Source organism: Malaclemys terrapin, chromosome 8 (assembly GCF_027887155.1).
Source record: "Malaclemys terrapin pileata isolate rMalTer1 chromosome 8, rMalTer1.hap1, whole genome shotgun sequence".
NCBI lineage: Eukaryota > Metazoa > Chordata > Testudines > Emydidae > Malaclemys > Malaclemys terrapin.
Window position 1 is genome coordinate 75,609,594 of NC_071512.1, and position 27,939 is coordinate 75,637,532.

The 27,939-nt window shown below is 40.4% G+C and overlaps 2 protein-coding genes across 5 annotated transcripts in view; one reads left to right on the plus strand and one right to left on the minus strand.

Moving 5' to 3' along the window:
* Window positions 1-10,706, plus strand: part of CNN3 (calponin 3) — a 45,965-nt gene extending 35,259 nt beyond the window's left edge. Inside the window, exons 2-7 of the mRNA XM_054037906.1 lie at window positions 3,245-3,366; window positions 3,839-3,905; window positions 5,655-5,792; window positions 6,968-7,084; window positions 8,829-8,975; window positions 9,603-10,706. Of these exons, the coding sequence (XP_053893881.1) occupies window positions 3,245-3,366; window positions 3,839-3,905; window positions 5,655-5,792; window positions 6,968-7,084; window positions 8,829-8,975; window positions 9,603-9,950 (939 nt within the window). The 3' untranslated portion in view covers window positions 9,951-10,706. The remainder of the gene's footprint in view (window positions 1-3,244; window positions 3,367-3,838; window positions 3,906-5,654; window positions 5,793-6,967; window positions 7,085-8,828; window positions 8,976-9,602) is intronic.
* The window catches only part of SLC44A3 (solute carrier family 44 member 3), a 90,836-nt gene continuing 65,220 nt past the window's right edge, over window positions 2,324-27,939 (minus strand). For 2 of the 4 annotated variants that reach the window (XM_054037904.1, XM_054037901.1), the window contains 4 exons: window positions 24,352-24,489; window positions 23,523-23,759; window positions 21,718-21,899; window positions 12,126-17,501 (listed from right to left, as the gene is read on the minus strand). In XM_054037904.1, coding sequence (XP_053893879.1) covers window positions 21,759-21,899; window positions 23,523-23,759; window positions 24,352-24,489 — 516 coding nt within the window. In that variant the 3' untranslated portion in view covers window positions 12,126-17,501; window positions 21,718-21,758. Of the gene's footprint in view, window positions 2,654-12,125; window positions 17,502-21,717; window positions 21,900-23,522; window positions 23,760-24,351; window positions 24,490-27,939 lie in introns of those variants that run through there. The other 2 variants (XM_054037902.1, XM_054037903.1) reach the window with 2 other exon arrangements.

Sequence of the window (27,939 nt, forward strand, 5' to 3'; positions counted from 1 at the left end):
GGGCTCCCACGCACTATTGCAATAAAATTAAAAAAAGAATACTTTCAGAAATATGTAAACAAAACTCAGACAAATTCCTGAAGCAAAGCCAAGATATAGTCATTTTCCATTCCCCTTAGACATCAAAATGATGTGTTTGCTTGGTTTGGTTTTAGCCAGTTCATGTTTATGGATTGCTAAGGGTAGAAACCAATACGGTCATTCATTTCTAGTCCTGGTAGTCTATCATTCTGATCAGTGCCATGCCTTCTCAAAATGCTCACTGGTCTCTCTGATCACAGGTTTTTTTGGGCTGCAGTCTGGGCGTGAATGTGACAAGTCTTAAGTATAAACATGTGTTTCCTGCTAGGCATGCCTTCCTTGTTAAGTAGGGGTTTGGTTGTATTCTTTAGATGAATTGCCTTTCCATTAAACAGAAGTATTGTGGGTTTATTTTCTACACTCGACTGTTGGGTTTGTCATGGTACAGTAATTCCTCGCTTAACGTACAGTAACTCCTCGCTTAAAGTCATCCCGGTTAACGTTGTTTTGTTATGTTGCTGATCAATTAGGGAACATGCTCGTTTAAAGTTGTGCAATGTTCCCTTCTAATGTCATTTGGCAGCCGCCTGCTTTGTCCACTGCTTGCAGGAAGAGCAGCCCGTTGCAGCTAGCTGAGGGGGCTTGGAACCAGGGTGGACCAGCAACCCCCGTATCAGCTCCCTCCTCCCCTAAGTTCCCTGTGCTGCAACTGCCCAGCAGGCTATCAAGGCAGTTCAGCTGTCCCTCCCCCCATTGCCATGTGGTGCTCCTGCCCTCTGCCTTGGAGCTGCTCCCAGAGAGTCCTGCATTTCACTTAGTCACATTTTTCAGGAACATAACTACAACTTTAAGCGAGAAGTTACTGTAGTTATGTTCCTGAAAAATGTGACTTTAAGCGAAACGATGTTAAGTGAATCATTTCCCCCATAAGAATTAATGTAAACGGGGGGTTAGGTTCCAGCGAAATTTTTTTCACCAGACCAAAAACTATATATTATATAGATATACACACAGTATACATTTTAAACAAACAATTTAATACAGTTCACAGCTATGATGATTGTGAAGCTTAGTTGAGGTGGTGAAGTTAGAGGGTGGAAGAGGGAGGGATATTTCCCAGGGAATGCTTTGCTGCTAAATGATGAACTAGCACTCGGCTGAGCCCTCAAGGGTTAACGTTGTTAATGTAGCCTCCCATCAAGGCAGCACGAACAGGAAGGAGGGGAGACAGCATAACAGACAGAGACAGACAGACACACAAGGTGTGTGTCGGGGAGAGAGAGAGATGCACACTGCCCCTTTAAGTAAGCTGACCCACTCTTAAGTCATTGTCTTTTTAAGTGGATCAGGAAGTTGAGACAGCAGCTGCTGCCCCAAGCTCTCTCTGTTCGTGTCCCCTCCCTGCTCTATATGGAGAAGGGGTAAGCGGGGTGCAGAAGCAGGGGGAGGGGAATACCCTGACATTAGCCCTCCCCTTCCCCCCCCCTGCACAGCAAGCGGGAGTCTCTGGGAGCAGCTCCAAGGCAGAGAGCAGGAGCAGCGCATGGCAGTCGGGGGGAGGGACAGCTGAACTGCCTTGATAGCCTGCTGGGCAGTTGCAGCACAGGGAACTTAGGGGAGGAGGGAGCTGATACGGGGGTTGCTGGTCCACCCTGGTTCCAAGCCCCCTCAGCTAGCTGCAACGGGCTGCTCTTCCTGCAAGCAGTGGACAAAGCAGGCGGCTGCCAAATGACATTAGAAGGGAGCATTGCACAACTTTAAACGAGCATGTTCCTTAATTGATCAGCAACATAACAACGAAACGACGTTAACCGGGACGACTTTAAGTGAGGAATTACTGTCAGGGCTTTGGAGCAGAGCCCAGAGCTGGAGTGGAGCAATTCAAAAATTTGATTGCTCCAAATCCTTGGTTACTGTAATTTATTATGTATGATCATGGAAGCTGTCACTCTTAAGCGTGATCTATACCGACAGTTTAGCTGGCATAGCTATCTTGGTTAGAAATTAAAAAAAATCTCCTAAATGATGTAACTGTGATAAGTAGTACATTTGCACTAGAACATGGCAAAAAAGTTCTCTTGACAGTATAGATAGCTTTGCTTTGTTTGGGGAACTGGTATAAACTATACTGACAAAAGAACTCTTTTGCCTGTATAAGCAGTGTCCCCAGTAGGAGGGTTAAACCCTTTCTAGTGTAGCAGAACCTTAGTAGTACTGAAGGAGTTGTTGGTGTAGATAGAAGGAATGTTTAACTGATCTTCAGTGTGACCTGCAAAGGAAAACAATTGGATTTTTGCCTTTCATGTGATAGTTTTAACTAATTGTTTTTAGTAATAGAAATTCGGGTTCTGCCTGTACTGAAGGCCCCTGGTTACTAGAGAACAAATAAAATGATGACTTTATATGTCAGAGTGAAATATGAGTACTGTATTAGAAAGGGTCAGGAGGATATTTAGTTGGACCATTTAAAACCTGTTTTTGTTAAGACCTCCTTAACTTCAGAGGGAGGAAGCTTGTGTTATTCTTAGAAGTATGAATCAGCATGCTGACCCTTTAGTTGAATTATGAGGTCTTACAATTCATACCTTCTTAGGCATCTAGACAATCCTCAAGCAAGCCAGGCTTCTTGTTCCTGATATTTAAGGTAAAAGACAAGCAAGATAACGTTTTTGATGTGGTGGGGAGGAGGCAGCAATTTTACAGTCTTCACAAATCATAGAGAGTCAGGAAAGGGCATAAACCCAACTTAATCCTTTCTTGGTTACCTATAAGACACTTTGTATAATGGCCAGAGGTGTCTAATTCATTATCTGAACAATATCTCCAAGGGTGCTGGAACAATTTTTATAGTGGGGGTGCTATGAGCCATTGAACTAAACTGTAAATCCTGTATATAATGGAAACCACTTCAAGTCAGGGAGTGCTGCACTGCCCACCCGCACCCTTAGTTCCAGCTCTTCTTAATACCACAATCATGGTGCAGGATCCAAAAACCCTTGTTCTCATAAGATGAGAACATTTATTCATATGTTGCTATTTCACTTGCTGCTATTGTAGAGCTTGACTAACCAATTTCTACTGCATTGGGAAATTATCAGAACACTGGTATGCCTGAGAAATGTTATAGAATATCCTATTATACAAATTAGCTTTACATTTGGACTAAAATATTTCAGGAGAGAGTACAATGACCTCTCTTTAAGTAACTAATTTTGTATTACAGATTGCCCTGAAATATGATCCACAGGCAGAAGAAGATCTACGCAACTGGATAGAAGAGGTTACAGGGATGAGCGTTGGTGTAAACTTTCAGTTGGGCTTAAAGGACGGCATAATCCTATGCGAGTAAGAAGCAAATTTTCTTTTTATTTTAGGTAGTTTTGCTCTTTCCAGGTTCTAGAGAGCACTAGCTAAGGACTTCCTTTTGAGTATATCACAGTTCTCAATAATCAGAATACAGTTGCTACCAAGGAAGAGACTGCTTCCATGTCTGCTTTCTCTTCCCTGGGCTCAAGAAAGACTAAAAATTGAACCCAGATCACTGACATTTCAACAAAATGTATCAGAGATATGATACTACAGTATGAAACTGGCACATTTTTATGGATTTGTGTATGAATTAAGAGACTTGGCAGATGTCCTCGAGCCTAAGATAGGTCCTTTACATAAATCTAAATCATTTAACCATGACGAGTCATGTTTTGCATCAAGTCACTATGTCTATGGTAGCATGACAATAAAGACTTTTACATAATGCCTGTACAAATAGTGTGAAAATGAGATTCACTATTTACACATTTAATTAATTTTTCCCCAGACTTATAAACAAACTGCAGCCAGGATCAGTGAAGAAAATCAATCAATCAGAACTAAATTGGCATCAGGTAAAAAAAAAAAAAACCTACCTCCTTTGTTTCCAGAACTGATGTGAATGCGATATTACTGGCTCTTTACTTAAAACTTTCCAGTGGTTGATTAACTATGTGTATGAAGTCTTAAGCAAATGGGTAGACTGGGTTGTCCTCTAAATGCTACTTAAGTACAAATGTTCAATAGCAGCTTTAATTACTAGCAGAAATTTCAGGTGGTAGACAAATGAGACATATAGTAAGACTACTTCCTTTGGAGGAAAGACTTTTTTAAAAGGTCTGTCTTAGTTAAACTTTAACTGGAACTTTCCACCAGCCAAAGCTGCTAGATACCACAGTCTATGCCATATGAAGTTAATAGCCCTGTATGCCATACTGTTCAAGGTTATTGCATGAAATGTCGTTCTGCAAAATAGGAATAAATACCACTGAAATCCTTTCATTACACTTTTTTTTAGCAGTGTTGGATGAAATATTGGTATATAACTCAAAAAAAAGATTAAAATGGCAAAATGCACAAGCAGTAATTGTATCTCTGATATCCAGATTAAAATTAAAATTGGGCTACACATTTGTTTTTATATATAGGGATTGGTCTGTCTAGTACACAAAACATGTTATGCTTGGTAGTCCCTTGTAAATGGTCTAGGACTAGTCTAAACTAAACAGCCTTAAGAATAGTTTTTCTGTCATGCCTCTGAAAGAAAAGGCCAAATTTAGTCCTGACTGGGACCTATAGGCACTACCCAAAAACTACTAATAAATAATACCTGAAGTTGGGTTGAATATGTCTCAGTGAGTCAACAGTAAGGTGCACAGTAAAAACTGGAATTTCACATTTGACAGGTTATTAATGGACCAGTTTAAGTTAGGTTGGACATTAAGTGCTGTCTGAAACAAATCCCATATTCTATTTCTACACATTGTAGTTCTTCCTTCAAAGAGGTATTTTATAACATAACTCAATGGAACTAGATTACTGGCACAGAAATTTGACCTTGGGGGCGGGGGAGCATATTTAAACCAGTGGCTCTCAACTTTTCCAGACTACTGTACCCCTTTCATGAGTCTGAATTGTCTTGCGTACCACAAGTTTCACCTTGCTTACAAAATCATACATAGAAATACAAGTGTCATAGAAAACCTATTGCTGAAAAAATTGCTTGCTTTCTCATTTTTACCATACAATTATAAAATAAATCAACTGGAATATAAATATTGTACTTACAATTCGGTGTATAGTATATAGAGCAGTATAAACAAATCATTGTATGGAAGTTTGTAATGACTTTGCTATTACTTTGTATGTAGCTTATCCTAAAACTAGGCAAATATCTAGATGAGTTGATGTACCCCCTGGAAGACTTCAGCGTACCCAAAGAGATATGCATATCCCTGGTTGAGAACCACTGATTTAAACTAGAACATCTCTGGGGAAAGCAGATAGATGCTGTGTAGTGCCTTGTTAAAGACATCTGCTAGGGATGTCAGGCACTAGCCACTGTTGGAGACAGCGGCCAGACTAGATAGACCATCAGTCTGATCGGGAATAGCAGTTCTATGTGCAAAACAAAAAATCCAAATGCAGAACGAATGAGTGTTATGCTAAGCTTTACCACTCATTTACTTTGCTCTATGTTGTGTCCCATCTGTATTACATCTTGGCTAAACTCTTTAAGACAGGGAGCTTGTTCCTACTGTAATTTTGAAGCTATAAATATTTTCCAAAATGAAACATTTGCCTTGACGTGTTTTATTTTTCAGTTGGAGAACATTGGGAATTTTATCAAAGCCATCCAAATCTATGGTATGAAGCCACATGATATTTTTGAAGCAAATGATCTTTTTGAGAATGGGAACATGACCCAAGTTCAGACTTCACTCGTGGCACTAGCAGGTCTGGTAAGTATTTATGTACACAGAATATACTGTACCACGCTGAACTGGTAGAAATCCATGCACTAGCCAGAATCATCTCTTCTACTCATAAGCGTGGAAAACTCGGCAGGCAGGTCCTTCTAGTATGCTCCTCTCTTCCCCCAGGGGTCCTGCAGAAGCCACATTTTGGCTGCCTTGGTGCCTCCCTTGTCAAGGTAGGGGGTACAAGGATTGTGGGTAAGAGGGTTGGGGTTATGAAAGTGCTGTCTTTAACAGCATACCACCCCCCCTCCACCACCCCCACCGCTTACATGTGACAACCCAGGAAGGAGTTTGACACAGTATTAACTGATACTAAATCTTCTCCACAACAGCTGTTGAGCAGCCACAGAGTGACTTTGCTAATGGTAGCCTGAAATATATTAAAGCTATGCTTGCAGGGAGCAGAAGCCAAGAGGGTTAGCTGTCAGTTCAGGACTACGTTTACTCTGCGGACTGGGGATGTCCTAGGTATGTGAGGTAGGAAGGCCTTGTACTCAGAACACCCGCAGCAACCAAACCCCATTCACTAGAGGAGATGGAAGTCTGAGAATGTGGAGGTTAACCTCAGAATCCTTAATATCTTTAGGACCCCCCCCCCTCCCCGCCCATGGATTTTTCAGGGTGAAGACGACCAATGAATCACATGTATTAATCCTTTTGAATTTCAGAAGGCTATGTGAATTATTACTAGTGTGGTTGGCTACATAACCAGTAGAAAAAATCCTGCCACTTACCTAATTGTACAGGATGACTATAGTTTAATATTAGAAAATGTTTCTAGCAGTAAAAGATGTACATACTAAATGTAAGACTTAGTCAAGTAATACTTTCTCTTTTCAAGCAAATCTAAAACTTGCTGGCCAATATTTTTAAGAAGTGACTAATGATTTTGGGTGGTGGTTTTTTTAGTTCCCATGGTGACACCTTAAAGGGACTGATTTTCAGAGTACAGATTTGCAGCACTTTCTGAAAATCAGGCCCACATAAGGCATCTTAAGTTTGGGACCCAAAAGTTGAGGCACTCAATTATTAGTCACTTTTGAAAAGCTTAGCCTGCTGTCTGTGGATGGGGTGTAATTCCTTCAAGAAGTTCTAATGGCAAGAAGTATGATTTGAAAAGTGAGTGTTCACCTTTTGAATGACTTGTTTTTACTTAGGCAAAAACCAAAGGATTCCATACCACAATTGATCTTGGTGTCAAATATGCAGAAAAACAAGCAAGGAGTTTTGATGCAGGAAAACTAAAAGCTGGCCAAAGTGTAATTGGCCTGCAGGTAAGCATGAGATTAAAGTTTTTTGTGTATGGTAATCCAAACTGAGAAACCATCCTCAAATGTAATAGATAATTTGCTGTTTGAAAAAGCAGTTGATTGAAGTGCTGTTCACTTAAGGGCTTGTCTATACGAACATTTAGTGCATGGCAAATGTAAATCTACCACACACTAGCCTGCTATGTACGAACTGTCCATGTGGACGTTGCCGTTGCAAACTACAAGTTCCCTAGTGCACTTTGTAGTACCCAGCAGCAGACTCATGTGAGGTAGATTTATACTGCAGCTTGCTGCATGCTGTTGATGTAGATAAGCCCTACAATGGGTTGCTGGTTTCTCATCTAGAACAAGTTCTCTTTCTGCTGTTAGTGTGCAGTTTGTTGTCTGTCCTTGTAAACAATTGATAGGATTTCTAAAATTGAGTGATAGTCAGTGAAAGAAGTTTCTTCCTCTACTGTAATCTCTAAATTAGGCTTGGCCGAATTAGGTATTTATCAATTAAATGTTGATTTCACTGAACACACTCACAAGTAGATAAAAAATATTTCCATTCCTCCTCATGAAAATGTACAAATGAGCAAAGAAAGAAAAATGCTGCTTGAGATTGAGTCCCACCGTCTTGTTTATAAAAAATGTTGTATTGCCAGCATTAGGAGAGCTGGAACAGGGGTGCTGATTAGGTACCTTTTAAACTTTTTGAATCTCAGCATTAACTAATTATTCACCGACCCCTTTCATCTCCCCCTATGTTCCAACTGTGAAAATGTAAATTGGTAAAATTGAAAAAAAAAAATGCATAACCTATTATTTTAAACTGAATATTTAAAACTGATATCAATGCTTAAAAATAAACATTGATCTGTCAAAACTGTAAAAAATAGAATTCTGCCAAGCCTAAATATAATAGAGGTAGGGATAGAGAAGTGGGCTTAATGTTTCTTGTAAAACATCATTTCTCTATCCCAAGAAATAGTGGTTTAGAAGCAAGTTGGAAGCTTGCTGGATGCAGTGCTACTTTGAATTTTGAGGGATCTGTTCTCTCTGTTTTCTGTGCTAATCAGTCAGAATAAGACAATAGCATCAAACATTAATTTGTTGTACCACACAACTGCAAGTACAGTAGAACCTCAGTTACGAACACCTCAGGATTGGAGGTTGTTCTGTCAAAAGTTTACAACTGACTTAATACTGCTTTGAAACTTTACTATGCAGAAGAAAAATGCTGCTTTTAACTATTTTAATTTAAATAAAACAAGCAGTTTCCTTGCCTTGTCCAGTTTTTTTTTTTTTTAAACTTTCCCTTTAACACAGTACTGTATTTGTTTTTTTTCTCTGACACTGCCTGATTGCATACTTCCGGTTCCAAATGAGGTGTGTAGTTGGCTGCTCAGTTCATAACTCTGAGGTTCTACTGTAATGTGATGTGAATTAGCCTTTCCATCGTAGACCATATGGCTAAAATATGCATTGGTGCACAAAATGAAATTAGGTTTCTCTCTCTAATCAACACACTGTTGGACATGCATAGCCATTGAAATATGGCATTGGATTACTTGTCATTCTTTCTTCAAGAGAAGCTCAGTATCTGTTTAGAAGTGAACGTTAAGGTCAGTGGCTAAGCTGTAACTGCTTTCTCTATGTTAAGGTCCAACCAATGCAATTATTGTTTGTATCTCTGTTCCTGGACTAGGTCTCCTTGAGTTGCTATATCACTTCCCCCCTCACCCTTTTTTGTGTTTTTATAAAGATGGGAACCAACAAGTGTGCCAGCCAGGCAGGTATGACTGCTTATGGGACCAGAAGACATCTCTATGATCCAAAAATGCAAACTGATAAACCATTTGACCAGACAACAATTAGCCTACAGATGGGTACTAACAAAGGGGCCAGTCAGGTAAGCAAGGTTACATGTGATACAGTATTTCAAAATTAGCTATTGTCATGACACTGCAACACTCCAGTGAGCAAGCAGGTAGGTGACAGGCTGAAGGGGTGGATCTGCATCTTGCTAAGGGAGTCTTCAAGTGAGACCTGGGGAGGGCACTGTACCAGCAGTACTCCCTTGAGTCTCTTGTGGGCACATGATCTGCTTCCTGCTGAGAAGAACTAGAGGGAACAAAAAACAGTGCCTACAGCAAGCCCCTTTCTCTGGCTGTATTGTCAGAAAAGTATCATTTCACATACTCACTAGCCAAAACCAAAACGAAAGACCGCTCCCTAGGCAGTATCCTGGTTGAATGTCCACCATCCCTTTTGCAACATCCAAAAGGGGGGCATGCTGGGCATCTTACTAGGGCCTTCCCCCTAGGGGTTGTAGAGTTATAGCTTAACTTTTTCACTGGTGTGTTTAGTAGATGTTCACTGTTGGTCCTGTAATATTGTATTTTAAATCACTTTTACTGTTCAACTTCTACAAGTGGATGCTGTACGTACAGAACTCAGTGAAATTCATTGTCAAGATTAACTGAATTTAAGGGTAATCTTACCATAAATTTACTTCGTTATTATCCTGTTTCACTAGGCTGGGATGCTGGCACCAGGCACCAGAAGAGATATTTATGACCAGAAGCTCACATTACAGCCAGTGGACAACTCTACTATTTCACTACAAATGGGTACCAACAAAGTGGCTTCCCAGAAGGGAATGAGCGTGTACGGGCTTGGACGACAAGTGTATGACCCCAAATATTGTGCTGCTCCAACAGAACCTGTAATTCATAATGGAAGCCAAGGAACAGGAACTAATGGGTCAGAAATCAGCGATAGTGATTATCAGGCAGAATATCCAGATGACTATCCTAGCGAGTACCAAGATGACTATCAAAGAGATTACCATGGTCAGTACAGTGACCAGGGTATTGATTATTAGATCTGTATCAAAAGCTCAGTATATTAGTCCATTATTTTATTCAGTAAAAACAAAACTAGCCTTGTGGAATTGTTACCCGTCTTCCTACACACTATGCTTAAAGAAAGATTGCCTTACATACATTCCTTTTTCCTTTCTCTGCCCTTTCCCTCTTCTAGTTGCCTTTAGTGCTGTAACAGTTGTAGTCTACAGCATAACCAATAACTGCATATGAAGTAAAAAGGAATACTGTGAAAGGGGAGTACTCTTGTACAGCCAATTCTTTTAATAAAGATCTATGCATCTTCACAATCCCCTACTTAAATAGGTATTTACACACAACATCCACCCCTCATTTTACTTATTTAGTACTTACCTAATTTCTGCATGGAATACTGAAAAGACTTCCATGCTTACGTTAAATGCTAAAGTTAAGCTGCAGTATATTAGTAAATAATTACTTTATTTCTGCAGTATTGTTTGCTTATGTTTAAAGTCAGACAGTAGACAGGATAAATGTGCATTTGTGATTGTGTATTCATTCCATTATCTAAACTGACCAAACTCCTAGATATAGTTGTCGTACTAAAAAGGGAGCTTGTACAAAGTCCTTGAGCCCGCAGAAGTCCCATGTTTTGATGGTGCATTTATTTTTGTTTGTGCCATAATATATCCATGTAGAAACGCTTTTTCTTCCTTGAACTGTATTTATTGCCACATTTCTCATCATAAACTGATCCCATTGTATTTTTATAAATATTTTTTTTCTTGAAGGTACATGACTTTGATGTCTCATTCATTTGATACATTACCATTAGTTACCACAGAAATTATTCCCAAATCTTATTCTTGGCTGTGTCAAGGTAATCTAGAACCCCCACAGCTCAGGAAATGTGCAAATGGTTCTGAAAAAAAATTCTAGTGTACCTGTGTCAAGCAACAGTATGAAATGTTCTTTTCAACATCAGAGTCCTAGAAAGGGAGGGAATCCCCTGCAGATCGTAACTGGGAGCAGTATACAGAAGAGAATACTCTCTACAATCCCATGAGCTACCTGGGGCATGGGTGGAGCATCTGTAGGGTTTCACTAGGTCCGCCTCCCTAAGGTCGAGAGCAATATTGTCTGGTTACACATTCTGCAGGGACCTGCTCTGCTTACCCTCTCTCATTTCCCCCAGAAACCTGTAGGTAAGAAGCAGACCTCAACTTGAAACATGGAGTTTGTACTGACCCCTGTGAGAATAATCTGTGGAGGGGAGAATAGCGGCTTATGACTAAAATGCAATTACAAAATCCAGAATCATACAATTTGGGAATAGGAGGAGTTGCAGAATTACTACAGAGCCTCTGCTTTGGCCTGTACCCTTGACATGGCCAGTATGTACATTCATAGTATATCTGCTACTCAGAGGTGATGCTTCAACTAACACTTAACAGAGCATTAAGTATAGCATTCAAAAACTACAAGCATACATGTTTTAGGCAGCTGCCAGCAAACAACAAAAAATAAGGGCGTCCTTTGTGAATGGACTAGAAGGCTGTCTCCCTCTGTGTGGACTACTGAGAAGCAACACTAAGGGTCTGTCTACACTTGAAACACTATAGTGGCATTGCTGTAGCATTTAAGTGTAGACATACCTATGCTGACAGGAAGGCTTCACCTGTTGGTGTAGGTAATCCATCTCTTCCATCAACCTAGCACTGTCTACAGTGGGGGTTAGGTTGGCCACAACTGTTGCTCAGGCCTGTGGCTTTTTCAACTCCCGGAGCAAGATAGCTGTAGACCAGGCCTATATTATTTGCCTTCTCTAACCACTTTAACAATAGCCTAACACTAGGGCTCCCAGAGATGCTAACAAAGCTGTCCCAACATTAGCAGTGGAAGGGGGACAGTTAAAAACAACTGTAGATGGGGTCCTTGCTGTGAGTACTTAAGGAGTCATACTAATAGCAAGGCATCCTGAGCTTGTGAAGGGCCCTTCCATCAGGAAGATAAACAAACTGCCTGTTTGTTACTGAGTTCCTGCTGTTTGTTTTTGATATGGTTTGATATCAGACATTTTCAGCTGGCCTGTTGACTGTAGCTTAGCTATTTATGTCTATCATCCTGAAGTAGCTGCCTGAGTCAACAGAATTAAAATAACCATTTCACATATTAAGGGGGGAAAAGGAACTGTCCATCAAACCTTTGAACCATTACTACAGTTAGTCCTGTATAGGACAGCATAGGAGTTAAATCCCTATGAAGGTAATTCGTCTCAGTGCCCACCTATCACGTTAAACAAAATGCTTAAAAGCAGTATTATGATTACTATGTCAGTTATGCCATATTGATAAGTTTTTTTTAAAAATGCAAGCTCCAGGAAAGTAGTTTAAACTAATCGTGCTCATTAGGACCACAATGCTGGTCCAACTGTCAATAGTGCAGGATCAGACTCATACATATAATTTTCCCCCATTATGCAACAGGGACCAAGTTAATTAGCATGAAATGTGCAAATCACTTTCCTCAAACACAAGTTTTCATTTTTCAGTGGTTTAAGGCATCATGACTCTGAATTCAGTGGACAGTCCACACTGAGGCATGAGGAAATACCCACATAATACTTAAAAATACACTTCTCTAAATTTCATACCAACTAACTAGTTGGTATATACAGTCAAATGTCATTACCTGTTTTCTTAAAAGCCCATGCTTTGTGTACAAGTGTTTTTCAAATTCATGTACTTTGAAATGTACTATAAAATTGATTAATACACTAATCCTGATGTCAGTCACTTAATGCTGTACTGTCATGCCCATGACTTCCACAGGGCAGACCTGTACAGGCCAGACTAGTGCTGTACATCTGAAACATACTCCATTACCTGCAACATCCCTTCTGATTTTAAAGTTCCTCACTAAGAAGTGAGAGTGCCTGTCAACTGCCAAATTTTATAAAGACCTTTATCCACAGAAAAGGTGCTCTAAGGGCAGTGGCATTGCAGCTTTCACCACAATGTCTTAAAGCGGGTCTTAGATGAGAAGGTATGCTTTTCAAAATAGACCTACCTACCTACCTTCCTTCCCTCTACCCTTCTAGAAAGACATATTGAGTCAAGGCCCTTACTTATCCAGACTCGTGGAAATTCCATTTAGCAGCATGGGCTTTGCACTGAGGAAAAAGCTACTCTTCAGCAGTAAAATACCCTCCTAACTTTGTGATTTAATTCTTAATCTGAGTCCATTATGCTTTGTAGGCTGATTAAAATTAAGGGGATGTTTATTAGTTACTATAACTTGTTTATCACAATTCTTAAGATAGTCATTTTAGAAGTAGTCTCTCTGAGGAGTTCTTTAGAAGGGAAGCCTAATCCCACTCGAGCAATGTGCAACAGGTTTGGTCCTGCCTCTTAAAGTTGCAGATCAGAGGAATGGAGAGCTAAGACATAAAAGTAAAATCTGATTCTGATGTGTCTTAAACAGCCTGCAAAAAGTGAAACTGACCAACCTAGTTTTACAGCAACATGTAAACAGCATAAATGGTGAAAAGTACGTAAAGGCAACCGAATATAAGACATCAAAAGACTGAACGCATTAAGTTGGCAGTTGCACCTGACAACATTCGATATTCAAGTGCTCTAAAGAACCTTTTAAAATGATCAATTAGGCATTCTTTGAAAGAGAGGTAGTTAAACATATTTGGGAAGTGTCTATTTCACACACAAGCTCATGTTCCTATTTAAATGCTTAATTGCAAGAATTGTCCTTCCTTTCCCACTTCTAGCAGATGTAGTAATGTATTAGTAAATATGGAAAGATGACACATACTGCATAAAATAAACCCAAAACTCAGACAATAGGAAACCATTAAAAGATGTATGTGGGAGAACATGGAGATGAAACAATGATGAAAGACTACTGTTAACTTGGTCTGGAAATTAAATGCAATATAGTTTAACTGTCCTCCAACACACTGGAGAGAGAGAAGGTCGCTAGTCAGTAATCCACAAATTTTCTTAACATACTCAAGTTTTTCAAGGCAAGGAAAAAACTTCCCTCTGTAATAACACTGTACAAGTTTAAGGGACTATACCACATTATTGTAAGACAAGAACTGAAAATCCAGGACTTTCTTTTGAGAAGAAAAGATATGCGGTTAAGTATCCATGGCCATTCAGTATCCTACCCATCAGGTTTCTGAAGTCTTAAGTCAAATTTTTAAAATAGGAATGTGCACAAGGATTCTGAAGACTACCTCTGCATTTCTTGAAAGCTTGTACCTTCTACCAACAGAAGTTGGTCTAGTAAATTACCATCTCACCTACCTTGTCTCTCATACATCCTGCGACCAATATGGCTTCAACACCACTGCAAACAACTATGGAAGATACTGTACTTAAATATCATGTCTCCTTTTCTTTGGCGTTAGGGTCCCTGCACTGCTTTAAATTTACCATTCTAAACTATACTCCAGTTTCTGACATAGTATCTTTTAAGTGGGAGGTGTTAAGTTTTTCTGTTTTTAAATTTCTTGTAAAATAAAGTTTTATAAATGATTTCCTACTTCCCTATTGGTGTTTAGGAGTCTTTTCAGCAACAGAGAAACTGATTATAGATAAAGTGCTATCAAATGCACAAAACAAACTTACATGACAGAAAAAAAAAATCCATCAACTTTTGTTATAGTCACACTAGGGGTTGCTTGCATCTATCATGGCTACTAAATTTTCAGTCAAGGACTATTTTCAAGATGATTATGTGCTGTTTCTTTAATTAGGAAGGACTCTTGAGTGGATGAAGTACATTACATGCTGTCCTCTATTTGGCTTGAAGGCTGCTGATCTAACAATAAGAATATTGGGTCAAAGGACTAACCTATATAAGTTGTCCTGACACTGTCTAAAGGTAGGGTAGATACTCAAACAGACAAAGATGGAATACAAATAAATCATTAGTAATAGCTTATCAAAGATAGGCTAACAGACTTTCTTACCTTGTCCTTGCCAATTGGGTAGAGCAGCTATTAGTATGTTCAGGCTCTCACATAGTAGGAATTCACTTCTGGGAGCCAGAAGCGAAGTAAATGAACTAAGTTTAGTCCCCCTCACAATAGTTTGATATACTTCCACTGAACATAGGTGTAAACGTGACTGGAGAAGCTTTCACAGTGCCTGGCTGAGCTATGTACCACTTGGGTCAGTCTCCTTTTACAGTAGAACCTCAGAATTATGATCACCAGAGTTATGAACTGACCAGTCAACCACACACATCATTTGGAACCAGAAGTGTGAAATCAGGCAGCAGTACACACAAAAAAACAAATACCATACAGTACTGTGTTAAATGTAATCTACTAAAAAAATAAAGGGAAAGCAGCATTTTTCTTCTGCATAGTAAAGTTTCAAAGATGTACTAAATCAATGTTCAGCTGTAAACTTTTGAAAAAAACATAACATTTTGTTCAGAGTTGCAAACACTTCAGTTACAAACAACCTCCATTCCTGAGGTGTTTGTAACTCTGAGGTTCTATTATACTAAACTCTCTCAACGCTGGACTCAACTGCCCTGTCCCATGAGAAGAACCTCAGTAGGGGGCTAAAGGGGAAGAAATCTCCATAATGTTTCCCTTGTGGAATTTTCTCCCCAGTGCTTGGGTTTTCAGGCCAGGCTTACTGCTCACGTGGAGAAGGCTGCAGGTCCTGCCCCCCAAAGGCTCAGTTCTCCTGGGACAAGCAGGAAACTGGGTCTGTCCTTATAGAGGACTCATGTCTCTGGCCATCCCAGTAGCAATAGAGTTTTCACAGCCAGTGGCTGTCCCTGCAATCCCTTATATACAGCCTCTGGGGATGACCTCACCCACTGCCCTCCCCTGCATGGATCCCCAGACCTACAGAGTGTTAATATCTGGCTGAAAACATGGGGGATACGGATACGGAAATGCTGACAGAAATGTTTAAACCTCCTTTTCACGTGGCAGGGGAAGGAGAGAGGGAATCCATAGATTTCAATGGAATGGTCTGACCAATTTTTATTAAAAGACAAGAGAATTGCCACGAATTGCCTTTGCTGCCTCTGATATTTCCTTGGTTATTAAACTCTGTCCTCCTCCACCTTTGAGTTTGTTCTTTAGGGCAGCAAAGACAGGAACTTTCTCTTACCTGCAGAAATGTTCCAGCTCGTAGACTGAAACCATCTGTACTACCTGTATATCTCTGCTAGAGACATGTGGTCTCCCACTCAATCCTGCCTTCAAACAGGCAGTTAAAGCAGCTCTGGGGGGGAAAAAAGGATTGTGTAGCACTGAGTAAAAATCGACCATCAGATCTAGATGAATTAAAAACAAAACCTCACTATAATATCCTGATCTTTTGAAATCTTTTCAATTTCCTCCCAAAAGATAGAGAAATGGACCCATGTATCTCACAAAATGAGAAAATTCTGACCGCATGAAAATTTATGACATCCAGAATCCAAATACACCCCAGAGCTCAATAAAACTTCAATTGTGCATAAAAAGACATTCCCTCATGCTCTTTGAGGGTTTTATTATTATTATTTAAACTTTGTCTTCTCCTTCAGCATCTCTTCTGGAGGCTCCTCCTCTCCTCCTGAGTCTTCTTAGGACTCCATCCTTTGTCATCTCTTCACTCTCTCCCCACGAGGTAATTTCCTTCACTCCCCAAACTACCACTTCTATGCCAGAAACTTCCACATCTACTTCTTCACCCCAATGTCTCAACCTCTGTCCAGTCACGTCTGCCTCTCTACGACATTTCATCTTATGATCTCAGATCAACATCAAGAGCCCACCTTATTTTCCCTGCTTTCTGTCACATACTAAATGTCTGTTCATTTTAATTTACAAACGTTAGTACATCTAGAGGAACCAAAGGGCTGTTCATAATTTTCCTCCTCACCAAGACCACCCATCCACCTGCACAAAAAAACCCTCCCCAAACCAAAAAACAACCGACCAACCTCCCACAAGCCCCACGTACCTCATAGCCATTGTCTTGGCTAAGGGAAACTGGAGATAATTTCCTTCCAATGGCTTCAATGTTGCTCCTTAATTGAGTGTAGTGGTTATTAAGGGATATTAAATAGTCCAAATGGGAATGATCTAAAAGAACCTTCTTTACGGTTCTGTGCATCAACTGACCCAGGGACTATTGGCCAATATTTTCCATATAGGTGCATACAGAATTACTGCTGGGTCCCGTCAGCTGACTTACCAAGCGGGTCCGATACCAAAAGGATAGTTCTTGGACTTTGTCAACTTACTGTTTTCAAGCAGCACCACAAATCTTACAGGAGATTTTTTTTATTAATTCAACTTTTATAAAACCGCATAAATACTTTTACATTTTTTAATAAAATCAGATATGCTGGAAAAATCCATTATTGTACATAAAAAATTAAACAATAATTAAATCTCTAATTTTTTCTTCAGTGCAAGAGGTACAAACCAGGGTTTACACATCTAAAAATTACTTTGTCGCAACATATATGTAACCTTCACTTTGTTTTGTCTGAATTTCTGCTATTACTGCTTAGCCTGCATGCTTTCAAGGTCAATCTCAAGTTCAAGTCTACAATCAGGAAAAAAAAAAAAAAAGTCAAATACATAGCACTGGCCCTGGCATCTTTATCAAAATATTTGTAAAATGTGAGCTTTCAAGAAAATAAAGGGGGATTGTGCACTCTTGAATCTGTGTATCCAGGATTTTCTTTGGTGGGGGAAAGTAACCGTACAAAGAACTATTTTGTATTCCTTTTGTGCTTTTCAATAATTTTTTACTAAACTAACCAAAAGTACAAGTAATGAAGACACCAAGCACAGCCATTCATAATCAGAATAATAAACTTAAAACCATGAATTCTAACCCAAGAACTTAGGTTATTTCTCTATACAATAATGCTATGAAAAAAGTGCAATTACCCGAGGGGGGGAGGGATAACTCAGTGGTTTGAGCATTGGCCTGTTAAACCCAGGATTGTGAGTTCAATCCTTGAGGGGGCCACTTAGAGATCTGGGGCAAAATCAGTACTTGGTCCTGCTAGTGAAGGCAGGGGGCTGGACTAAATGACCTTTCAGGGTCCCTTCCAGTTCTATGAGATAAGTATATCTCCATATATTATTATTAACCTAGCTACATTCCTCAGAGCTGTGAAAAATTTCACACGCTGTGTAGTTAGGTTGACCTAACCCCCACTGTAGACGTAGACAGGTCAAAGGATGAATTCTTCCATCCAACTATGTACCATCTCTTGAGAGGGTGGATTTACTACAGTGACAGAAAACCCCTTTCCATCACTGTAGTGTTACACTACAATGCTACTGCAGTTGTACCGCTGCAGCACTTGTAGCATAGACACACCCGGAGTCTGCAACCTCTTGAAAATAAATCAAGAAATAAAGTCACCAAAGTATATTGTTATGAGCTGGATAAAACCTTGTTATGGGATAAGTTAACACTTCTTTAAACTGGTGTCTGAATAAGTCCCTCATTTAAACCAGCTGTAAGAAACAGTTAAAAGGCCACACCTAAAACAAAGTCTAATAAAGTCTGCCCAGACACTGGCCCCAGGTGGACGGAAGGTTTGCCTCGGTATTGTGATCATGGGTAAGTGAAAGGCAGACAGCACACACAGAAACTGAGAACAGACTGAGGCTATGTCTATGCTATCACTTATGTTGATCAGGGGTGTGATTAAGCCACCAACTGAGCGCCATAAGTTACACCAACCTAAGCCTGGTGTGGACAGCACTATGTCAGCGGGAGAGCTTCTCCTGCCGACACTCCTTGGGGGTGGATTAATTAAGTCGGCGGGAGAGCTCTCTCCCGTTGGCTTAGAGTGGCTCCACTAGAGATCTTACAACAGTGCAGCTGCATCGGTACAGCTGTGCCGCTGTAAGCTCTCTAGGGTAGCTACAGCCTGAGTGAGTGACACTGACAGGCTGAAGAAGCAGATGAAAGCGAGAGGCTCACCCTGGAAGACACGTGGGGAGAGGTTTTTGGGTTGGGTGCAGCAGTGCCGTATTATTGCAGGGTGGCAAATTTGCAGGGGTGGAAGCTCCCCTGCGCGCCCCGCCCCCCTGCTCCAGCTCACCTCCGCCTCCTCTGCAAGCGCGCCGCCGCGTCTTGTTTCTCTCCCCTCCCAGCGCTTGCGCCGCGAAACAGCTGTTTCGCGGGGCAGGGAGGGAGGGAGAAACACCGCACGCTGAGGGAAGAGGCGGGGGCGGGGATTTGGGGAAGGGATCCAATAGGGGAAGGGAGGGGGCAGAGTTGGGGTGGGGACTTTGGGGAGGGGGTTGGAATAGAGGCGGGGAAAGGGCGGAGTCGGGGCAGGGCCAGGGCAGCAATTATTTCCCGGCCTAGGGGCGGCAAAATTATTAATCCGCCACTGGGGTGCAGACTGAAAAGACTGCTCTGAGTGCTGTTAGCAAAAGAAGCTGTTTCCTGCTATTTGATTGCCTACGTGTTTAGAAAGACAGAACTTTGTACATTCATTGTAAATAACCAAAATTGCATCAAAGAAACACTTGACTTTCACCAATTTGTACTCCCACCTAAACACTCAACAGCTCCCAAACTTTGACTAGCCACTTGGGGCAAAAAGGGGCAACAATACCGACTTCATTTTTGTGCATGACACAATTTAGCAGGACGTGGAATGGCTGCTGCTGCAGACCATTTATCAGCCAACGCTGGGCTTTACTGAGAATTATATTTTGAGCCTGGATGACAATCATGCTGAGTTCTAAACACACTGAGTCAGATTCTCAGCTGATGTAAATTGTCATAGCTCCATTAAAGTCAACTGGCAACCTTTTTCTCTGAGAGCTTGTTGTCTTCACAGCAAGTTTGTACACTCAAAAAACTGCATCTGAGCTAGCCTACCTCAAGCGAAAGCAACCACACTACCAAAAAAACAATGGAGTTACACACAGTGATTTGATTAGCAGTACAGAGTAATTGGGTTAACAGAGTGATTGGATTAGCTGCTAAAGACTTGTAACTCAAGCTGTTACATCCCCACAGCATTAGGAGCTTGAGCTTCAGCATCACTTGAGGTTCAAACTATCCCATCCCTCCCTGGCCCAAACAGGCTTGAGCATAAAACACCATTTAAGGCTAATGTCTACACCACAAAATTAAGTCGCTGCAATTAAACAGCTGTTGCATGTCCACACTATGCTCCTTGTGTGGGTGGAGTATATCCACAGTAGCAGCTCTTGCATTGACACAGAGAGCAGTGCACTGTGGGTAGCTATCCCACTGTGCATCTGGCCGCAGGGTGTTTTGGAAAGGGTTTGCAATGCCTCATGGGGGCAGGTTCAATGTCACATGATGCACGTTTCTCAATCCCATCATTCCATGGGCATCCTACTAGGTTTTCAGCTGCTTTTCAACTGCCCTGGTCACCTGTGAGCCAGCCATGTGTGGCAGAAAGCATGGATCCTCTACTGCTCTTCAGTATTGTACTGGCATTATAAACACAAGGCTATAAGAGGAGCTCAAGGGGGGGAGCTATTCACCAACACCCTGACCCCAGCATCCTCCTTGTAGAAGCGGCATGTCTGCGGCTCCGCATCAGAGGTGACTATTTGCTTCCCCTTGCCTTCTGCTATGCCTGCCGCAACTCTCTGAACTGCTGTACGTCCCTATCGTAGCCCTTCTCCTCCATGCCTCAAGCATTCTGAGGCTGGAGTGGAGCTGCACCTGCACAGCCTCCTATTCCCACAGATCCAGGAGATCCACCACCTCCCGGGTACTCAAGGCAGGGTACTGCGTGGAGCCAGCATGCTCAGCTGGGCAGTTGCTACGTGAGATCTCCACCCTGAGCAAACAGGAAGAGCAAGTTCAAAACTTCCCTGGGCTTTAACAGGTGAGGGGTGTTCACTTGTATACCAGGCTGCAGGCAGGGAAATTCAAAATGGTAACCAGAACTGTCATGGTGGGCCTTGTGGGATACCTCCTGGAGGCCACTTAGGGTGATGTAAGCAACGCAGTGTTTACACTGACACTGCGTCACTCTAACTACGTTGCCCTAAGCTCTATTCCTCTCATCAAGGTGGTTTTATTATGTCAGCGTAGCAGGCGAGTTAAAGCAGCCAGAGGAGCATTGCAGTGTGTACACCTCTAGTTAGGTCAACATAAGCTGCTTTATGCTGACAAAACTATGTAGTGTAGACATGGCCTAACAAGCTAGAGATTTGTGAGTGTGGATGGGAGTCTAGGGGTAACACTGAAATTATAACTTGAGTTAATTGTGCTTGAAGACACACCCTTAGTCTTTAAGTCTGAAACTGCATCTTGAGGGGGCATCTCCCTTTTTTCACCTCATAATTTTTAAACAGTGTAAAGCACAATCAAACAAAAATATCAGCTTAAAACATGTGCCAGATTCTCCACCACATCTGAGCACTGCTCAGTGCATGGGAGCAGGAAATCTATACCAGTCCCAGTGTGAATTAGATCAACCTAGCACTACAGTAATTTACACTTAAGATCTTTTAAGCCTTTATGCCAATGGAGGATCAATGTGGCTGTGAGGAATCCTGCCACATGCTCTCTCTGCGCCTCTTCATCCCTCTCTATGCTGGGGATGGGAAGGGTGGTTGGCACAAAAGCCAGCTCTGCCTGCTTTATACCAGCAGAGTTCACTGCTGGCCATTCACGGCCACAATCTGGCCCTGAGCTTCCAGTGTCAGTAACAATGATTAGTATGAAGGGATGAAACCCCTGGGGCTCAAAAATTTGGCTGCTGCAAGAAATCATAAAGTAGAAAATAAATATTTACAGTCTATCCCCATTCTTGTAGTACACCTGGGAGACAACATGTTATTTGATGTCCTCATCACATCGTCTTTGTTCCCGTCTCACCATAGGCTGTAGTTCTGTACCATCTTCATTGTTTTGGGGGGTCTTTTGCTTTCTGTTTTTCTCCCACTCTGTTAGCCTGGTGCTGTGATTCACAAAACTCTATAAAGCAGAAATAAAGGACACGGTCATCCAGAAATTTAAACTGTTATATAAATCAACAACCTGGTGAAACACTGAAAAGGAGGACAATTAGCATGGAGCGTTAAACCTTAAACTAACTAGTTCCCAAGTGGATGACACTGGAAACTGGCTATGTCTTAGTGGGGTGATTACAGCTGTTGAGGAGAGGGCAGTCTCTCTACAACCTCCCTTACTGGAAAGCTTCATTTCCCTCTGGCCCCAAGGGCATGGCAAGTTGCACAGGGAGTTAAGGCCAGAGTTGGAGAGTCTGGCAGTAGGGATTAGGAAAGAACGTAGACAGCAGTGCAGTGCAGACAGGGAGTGGCTATAAATTGCCTTCTTGAGGCAAAAATTAAGTTAGACACATTCTGGCATTTGGCAAATAGTTTGTGGTTGACAGAAGGAGAAGTCTCTCATTTGAAGAAGGAAAAGTTTGGAGGGCAAGACTCCAAAAGGTTCCACACTTAGGAATGTATCGCTATTCATGACAGAACGTAAACACATGCATAGCCTTAAGCATGTGGTTAAATGCTGTCCTGAATCGGAGTGAAAAACCAAATAACTGTCTTCTTTTGGCCAAAGGGTTAAATTCATTTATAGGAAGTTTGGGTGTTTTAAAAAAAAACAACAAAAAACTGAATTCTGTGAACATTACAAGGAAAGTAACAACTACTATTTCAAATCAGATATTATGGCATTTTTTCTGACTAAATCCATCAAGAGCATCCATCCTGTATGGGTTATTCTGGCTGCTAAATTTATTTTTCATGAACCAGTAACACTGTCTTTGTCACATGGCATGTGAGGAAAAATGCAGACCTGGCCAGAAAGCAGCATGAAAGGAAAGAACATCTGTCTCTTTAACCTTCCTCTCCATATGAAAGAAAAGGTGTATGTACATTTAAACATTCCACATGCCTTTGTAACTAAAGCACCTTTTACCATCACTAACTACTGAACATTTATTTAAACTAAAACTGTCTTCCTAATTCTTTGAATGATTCTCCATCATGTAACATCAAGAGTCTGGCACAGGACTTCCGTGGTACAGATAACAAACAACCCAGTGGAAAGAGACTGATTAAGTTTGCCAGACAAGGATGAGGCTTGTTCAAAATTGTAGTGTCTTCAGGGCTTACCATAACTAACTGAACAACTGCTGAAAACTAGAGGGAACATTTCTGGATGCAAGTTAAGATACATTACATCTACATTTCTAGTTTTAGGTCTTCATGATGTAGATGGGGACTCTACATACTGGGTTACCTATTAATCTGTTAAGCACCAATAATGTATTTAACCTATGAAAAACACAAACGAAGATGGTCTTTATCCAGAGAGGCTGGGTCTAAAAGACTAAAGCAGATGCACTGGGAGACCCAATGGGAGGTGTTAACTTTATTATATAATTTGTATCCTTTAGTCCACATCTTCGAAGGAGCTGAAGAAGGCATTTATTGTGGGTTAGTTTTTATGGGTGTGGGGGAGGAGGGGAGAGCGAATCTTAGACACTAGAACACCACTTGATCAATACACTATTAAAACGTATTACTGAATTTATCTGCCTGCTAATGTGTCTACATTACTGTCACAAGAGTTTACCAGTAATTCTTGATCCATGAAGTATGGCCTCTCTGGAGATCCATCATTTGTTTCCATATCAATAGCAAAACAAAAGAACAGGGCATCCATGACCACTTCGAAAACCGACAAAAAGCTGTGGGCTACCAAGCAGGCAAAAAGTGCAACTAGCAACAGAGGAACTACCCATACGTGGAATTCACGATGGTAGTTAAATGCCATTAACCCTCCAAAAACTGTGAAACATACAACAAACACCTGTATAAAGGGGAAAAAAGGAAGCAGCTATATTACAATATGCACCAAAGCTATGGCAAATATTTTATTGGCTAATCTTTTAAAGACAATTTATTTCATAAAGGGGAGAGAAGGCTTGAGATCAATCAATTTGAAACCATCTAGCTGTTCACACAGGACACATGTGGATACACAGATTTATTATCATTGTTATTCTTGTCCTCCCATCCATATGTTTGTTATACCCACTTGTCATGCCTTGTCTTAAATTAGACTAAGTTCTAAGGGGCATTAACTCTCTCTTACTATGCATTTGTACAGCATTTAGTGCAATGAGACCTCTGGGTGCTTCTGTAATACTAATGAAGTAAATATAATAAGCAGTAAACTAAGTTCCTCCAACAAAAATGCAAGAACCTGATTCTCCTGTCACCAAGCCCATTTTACATCAGTGTAACTCCATGACTTCAACAGAGTCATACTCCTGATTTACTTAGTGTATGTGAAAAGAGAATCAGTCCCTAATTTTTGTCTTCATTACTACAGGATTGGGCCTATAGTTAGTCTATAATTAGGAGTTTATGCATGGGCTTTGCAAATTACAGTCTCTTACCTTTCCTAGAAAAATGATGAAGTCTCCAAAACAATTAATGAATGCTATATTAGCAGAATTCTTTGCTAAAATAAAGAGAGCATCCTTTGCTGAGGTACAAAAATTTGTCCCATTGATGGCTGTTGTGGTGTATACATGCTGAAATGAGAGAATAAAAAGGTAATGTGAGTGACTGCAAAAAAAGGTAGAAATCTTTTAATCTGGAATTTACTATGGGAAAAGGAAAGCCTTAAAATATCTTTGGAAATACTGATGTTGTGCTTACACATACAGGAGTTATTTTGCATAGTCTTGCAGTTTAATTTCAAGCAAGTATAATAACTATGCCTGTAACTTCAAACTGACTTTTCACATAACTTCTGCGCTGGGTAAAAAAGGACAAAAGTAAAATTTGTATTTCTGAAACTACCTCTTTCCAATTTCTTTTGGAACGTTGTAGAGCCACACCTTTGCTAATGAATAACTAATATGACATGTAAACTACAATGAAATTCATATCTGGACATATGCAATGCTGGCCACCTTTTCTATGTATATGCCAGCTAGAGTGTTGTGTTTGGTAAACTGTACAAATGAAACAAAAAGTAACACTTGTTATTAAACTTTTCACATTTAAAAATCAATGATTAAACAAGTTTTATATGTGATCCTTTCACTTACTATTGAGCCTTTGAATTTTCATGGAACCATAACCATAAAAAAACTGCTTCACAGAAAGACAAAAGAATAATAAAAGAGTGGCAGGGAGTGTTGGGACTAGAGCAGTTGGTCTTATGTGGGGAAAACATATGTTGATTTCAGTGGAAATTGCGGGCACTCAGGATTTTCAAGTAGGTACCGAAAATTTTGCAAGATTTTAGTATTATTTGTCTTCAGGTGGAGTTTTGCAAAGGCAGACTGGAGGATAGCCTTATCATCTACTTCTATAGGATTCTTCTAGCATGTTTTCAAAATAGCTTATATCAACATAATGGATAGAAATCATCAATGAGGAGTTGAATTAGTAGCTGAATAAGGAGCAGGAAAAATGTCACTTGATATATAAAACATAGTTATGCTCTACTAGTTTTTGAGAAAAGAAGCCAGATTATACAGTATTAAAAACATTAGTTGAGTTTGGGCATGCTCACTGAGACTAATAGCGTGCAAGAGTTTTTTTGCAAAAGGAATTTGATGGCCCCACCGTTTATTTAGGGATTAGAATACCTTCTGCTTTGCTTGGGAGTGAAAAACATTCTCAGCATCTGCTGAAGGAAATATTTCTTTCTGGATTTCTGGTCCAACTTTCCACTTTTTCTTATTATAAATCAAAATACAGAACTGCCCAGCATAGCTTCTATCTACTTTACATATTCCTACGATGCCCAGTTATGTTCCATAACTTGATAACTAACATCTAGGCACCAAGTCCTGGTATAATATAAACTGATATGACTGTACCTTAAAATATTTTAAAAAGGGAATTCATAAAAGCAAATTAAGACTTTTGGTATAAATGTAGTAGCAGAATATTCATTTTATCTGATAAGACAAGGGAAATAATTTCAGTTCCTAAATCAGTGAAACTACACAGTGGGGACATGTAAGCAATGATGCTCTTTCATTGGGAAATTATTATATAGCACCAAATGTGTTCCAAGTGCTTCCACAGAGCTTAAAATAATTAATGTCAAGACTGATTTCTACAGCACTAAGCAATACATACATAAGACAGCAGAATGGACACAGAATGTAGAATGTTTGCATGAATATCTGCTTGTTCATATTATTTAAAATAAGCAGGTTAGAAAAACAGACTCCTGTACTAGACAGTTTCATTTCTACTCAAGCTGCTCCTTTTCCTTGCCAGTACCGTAACAATGTTTGTGCAGGGTATAAAAATATTAGCTAAAGTATCTGTTAATAATAATCATTAGTAATACTATGGGCATAACATGTCTTCCATTTGAAGATCTCAATGCACTTTACAAACTTTGATGGATTTATTTAACACTCTGTGACACTATTTGCCTTCAGTATCCTAAGCGTAAAGGCTATGTACCTGATCCTGCTCCATTGAAGTGGATGTGAGTTTTGCCATTAACTTCAATGAAAGCAGGACTGGACCCTATTTATATAATTGGCACAGTCTCTTCTCTTGAATAGTAAAAGAATACCATGCACTTTTGTACAAACACTATTTCCATCCTTCAAAAGACAAAAAAGCACTTGTCAGCTATGTTGGGATGTGAATACCAGCTGCATGATGATTCGTGGTACTACAAGCAAACAAAGCAGAAACAGAAGCAGCAGCAGCAGCATTTAGTCAACGCTTTGAAATTTCAAACCATATAAACTTTAAACTAAATCACCACAACAACCAGCAAGGCAGACAGGTAAGTAATAATGCAATATTACGGGAGTAAAAAGAGGCACAAAGCGATTGAGTGAGTTGACCAAGGTCACAAAAGCAGTCAGTGACTGAGGCAGGATTAGAACTCAGGAGTTCCTGGCTTTCACAGTGCAAGCTAAATCTCCTAAACCAAGCCATCTCCATGCTTTGAACAAATTTACAGGTACAAGATAAAATGTATGGTTTAGAGAGCAATTCCATACACTTTAATTACATTTTACTAGTTTATTATACAAACAATGAAATAACACATTGGCCCCACACATATAAAACCTCAGTCTCACAGTTCAGGTCTCTATGGTCCTAATCCATTAAACCACTTATGTTCCTGCCTAATTTTAAGCATATGAACAGGCCTACTGAAATAAACAGGACTATCTGCATGCTTGACATTAAGCACATTACTGAAGGGTTTTGTTGGATGGTTAGTCACTCTGAAGAACTGGGGCTATTATGCCTGTACAATTTAAGAGTTCTGGTTGGTATTGTGAAGTTGATTTAGGAAAAACTGCTGTATCACAAGACTGTATCAGGGGTCTCCAAACTTTATGAGACAAGGGCCATATTAGATTTTTGAAAGGGCTTTGCAGGCCGAAGCGACTGTGAAAGAAATTAAATATAAGAAAATATATGCAAATCATTAAAAAACAGCGCTATTCTACTGTGTCAGAGTTGCATTAAATTCTAAATCAGGTATAAAAGTTAATCGATGCAGGTACTGTGAAATCACACAAAATATTTGTCAATACATTAAAAATCATTTCACATTTTTTTTAATTTTATTTCTAAAAACTCACACATTTGTATCATACAAATACTGTTTGGTTCTATTAGTGATGTAGTTAAAATTTAACCACTATAAAATTGTTAATTTCCATCTTCTTTACTCCATTTATTGGAGACGTAATTAAGCATCTGGCTTGTATTTTTACTCCTAAGGCAGGGGTCCGTGCCTGCTCGGCTGCAGCAATGACTCTCCCCTATGTTGGCTCCTCTTTTGGGGGGGGGACACTGGCTCCCGGGGGCACTCACCCCTCTGCACAGCTCAGCTCAGCTGCTGCCCCATGTGAGCTGCTGCTGGCGGCCCCTCCCCCTGCCTGCTCATGACTACTCAGCTGTTTGCTGTTGGTTGGAGGGCCGGACAAATGGAAGCCCGGGGCCGGATCCGGCTTACGGGCCGTAGTTTGGAGACCCCG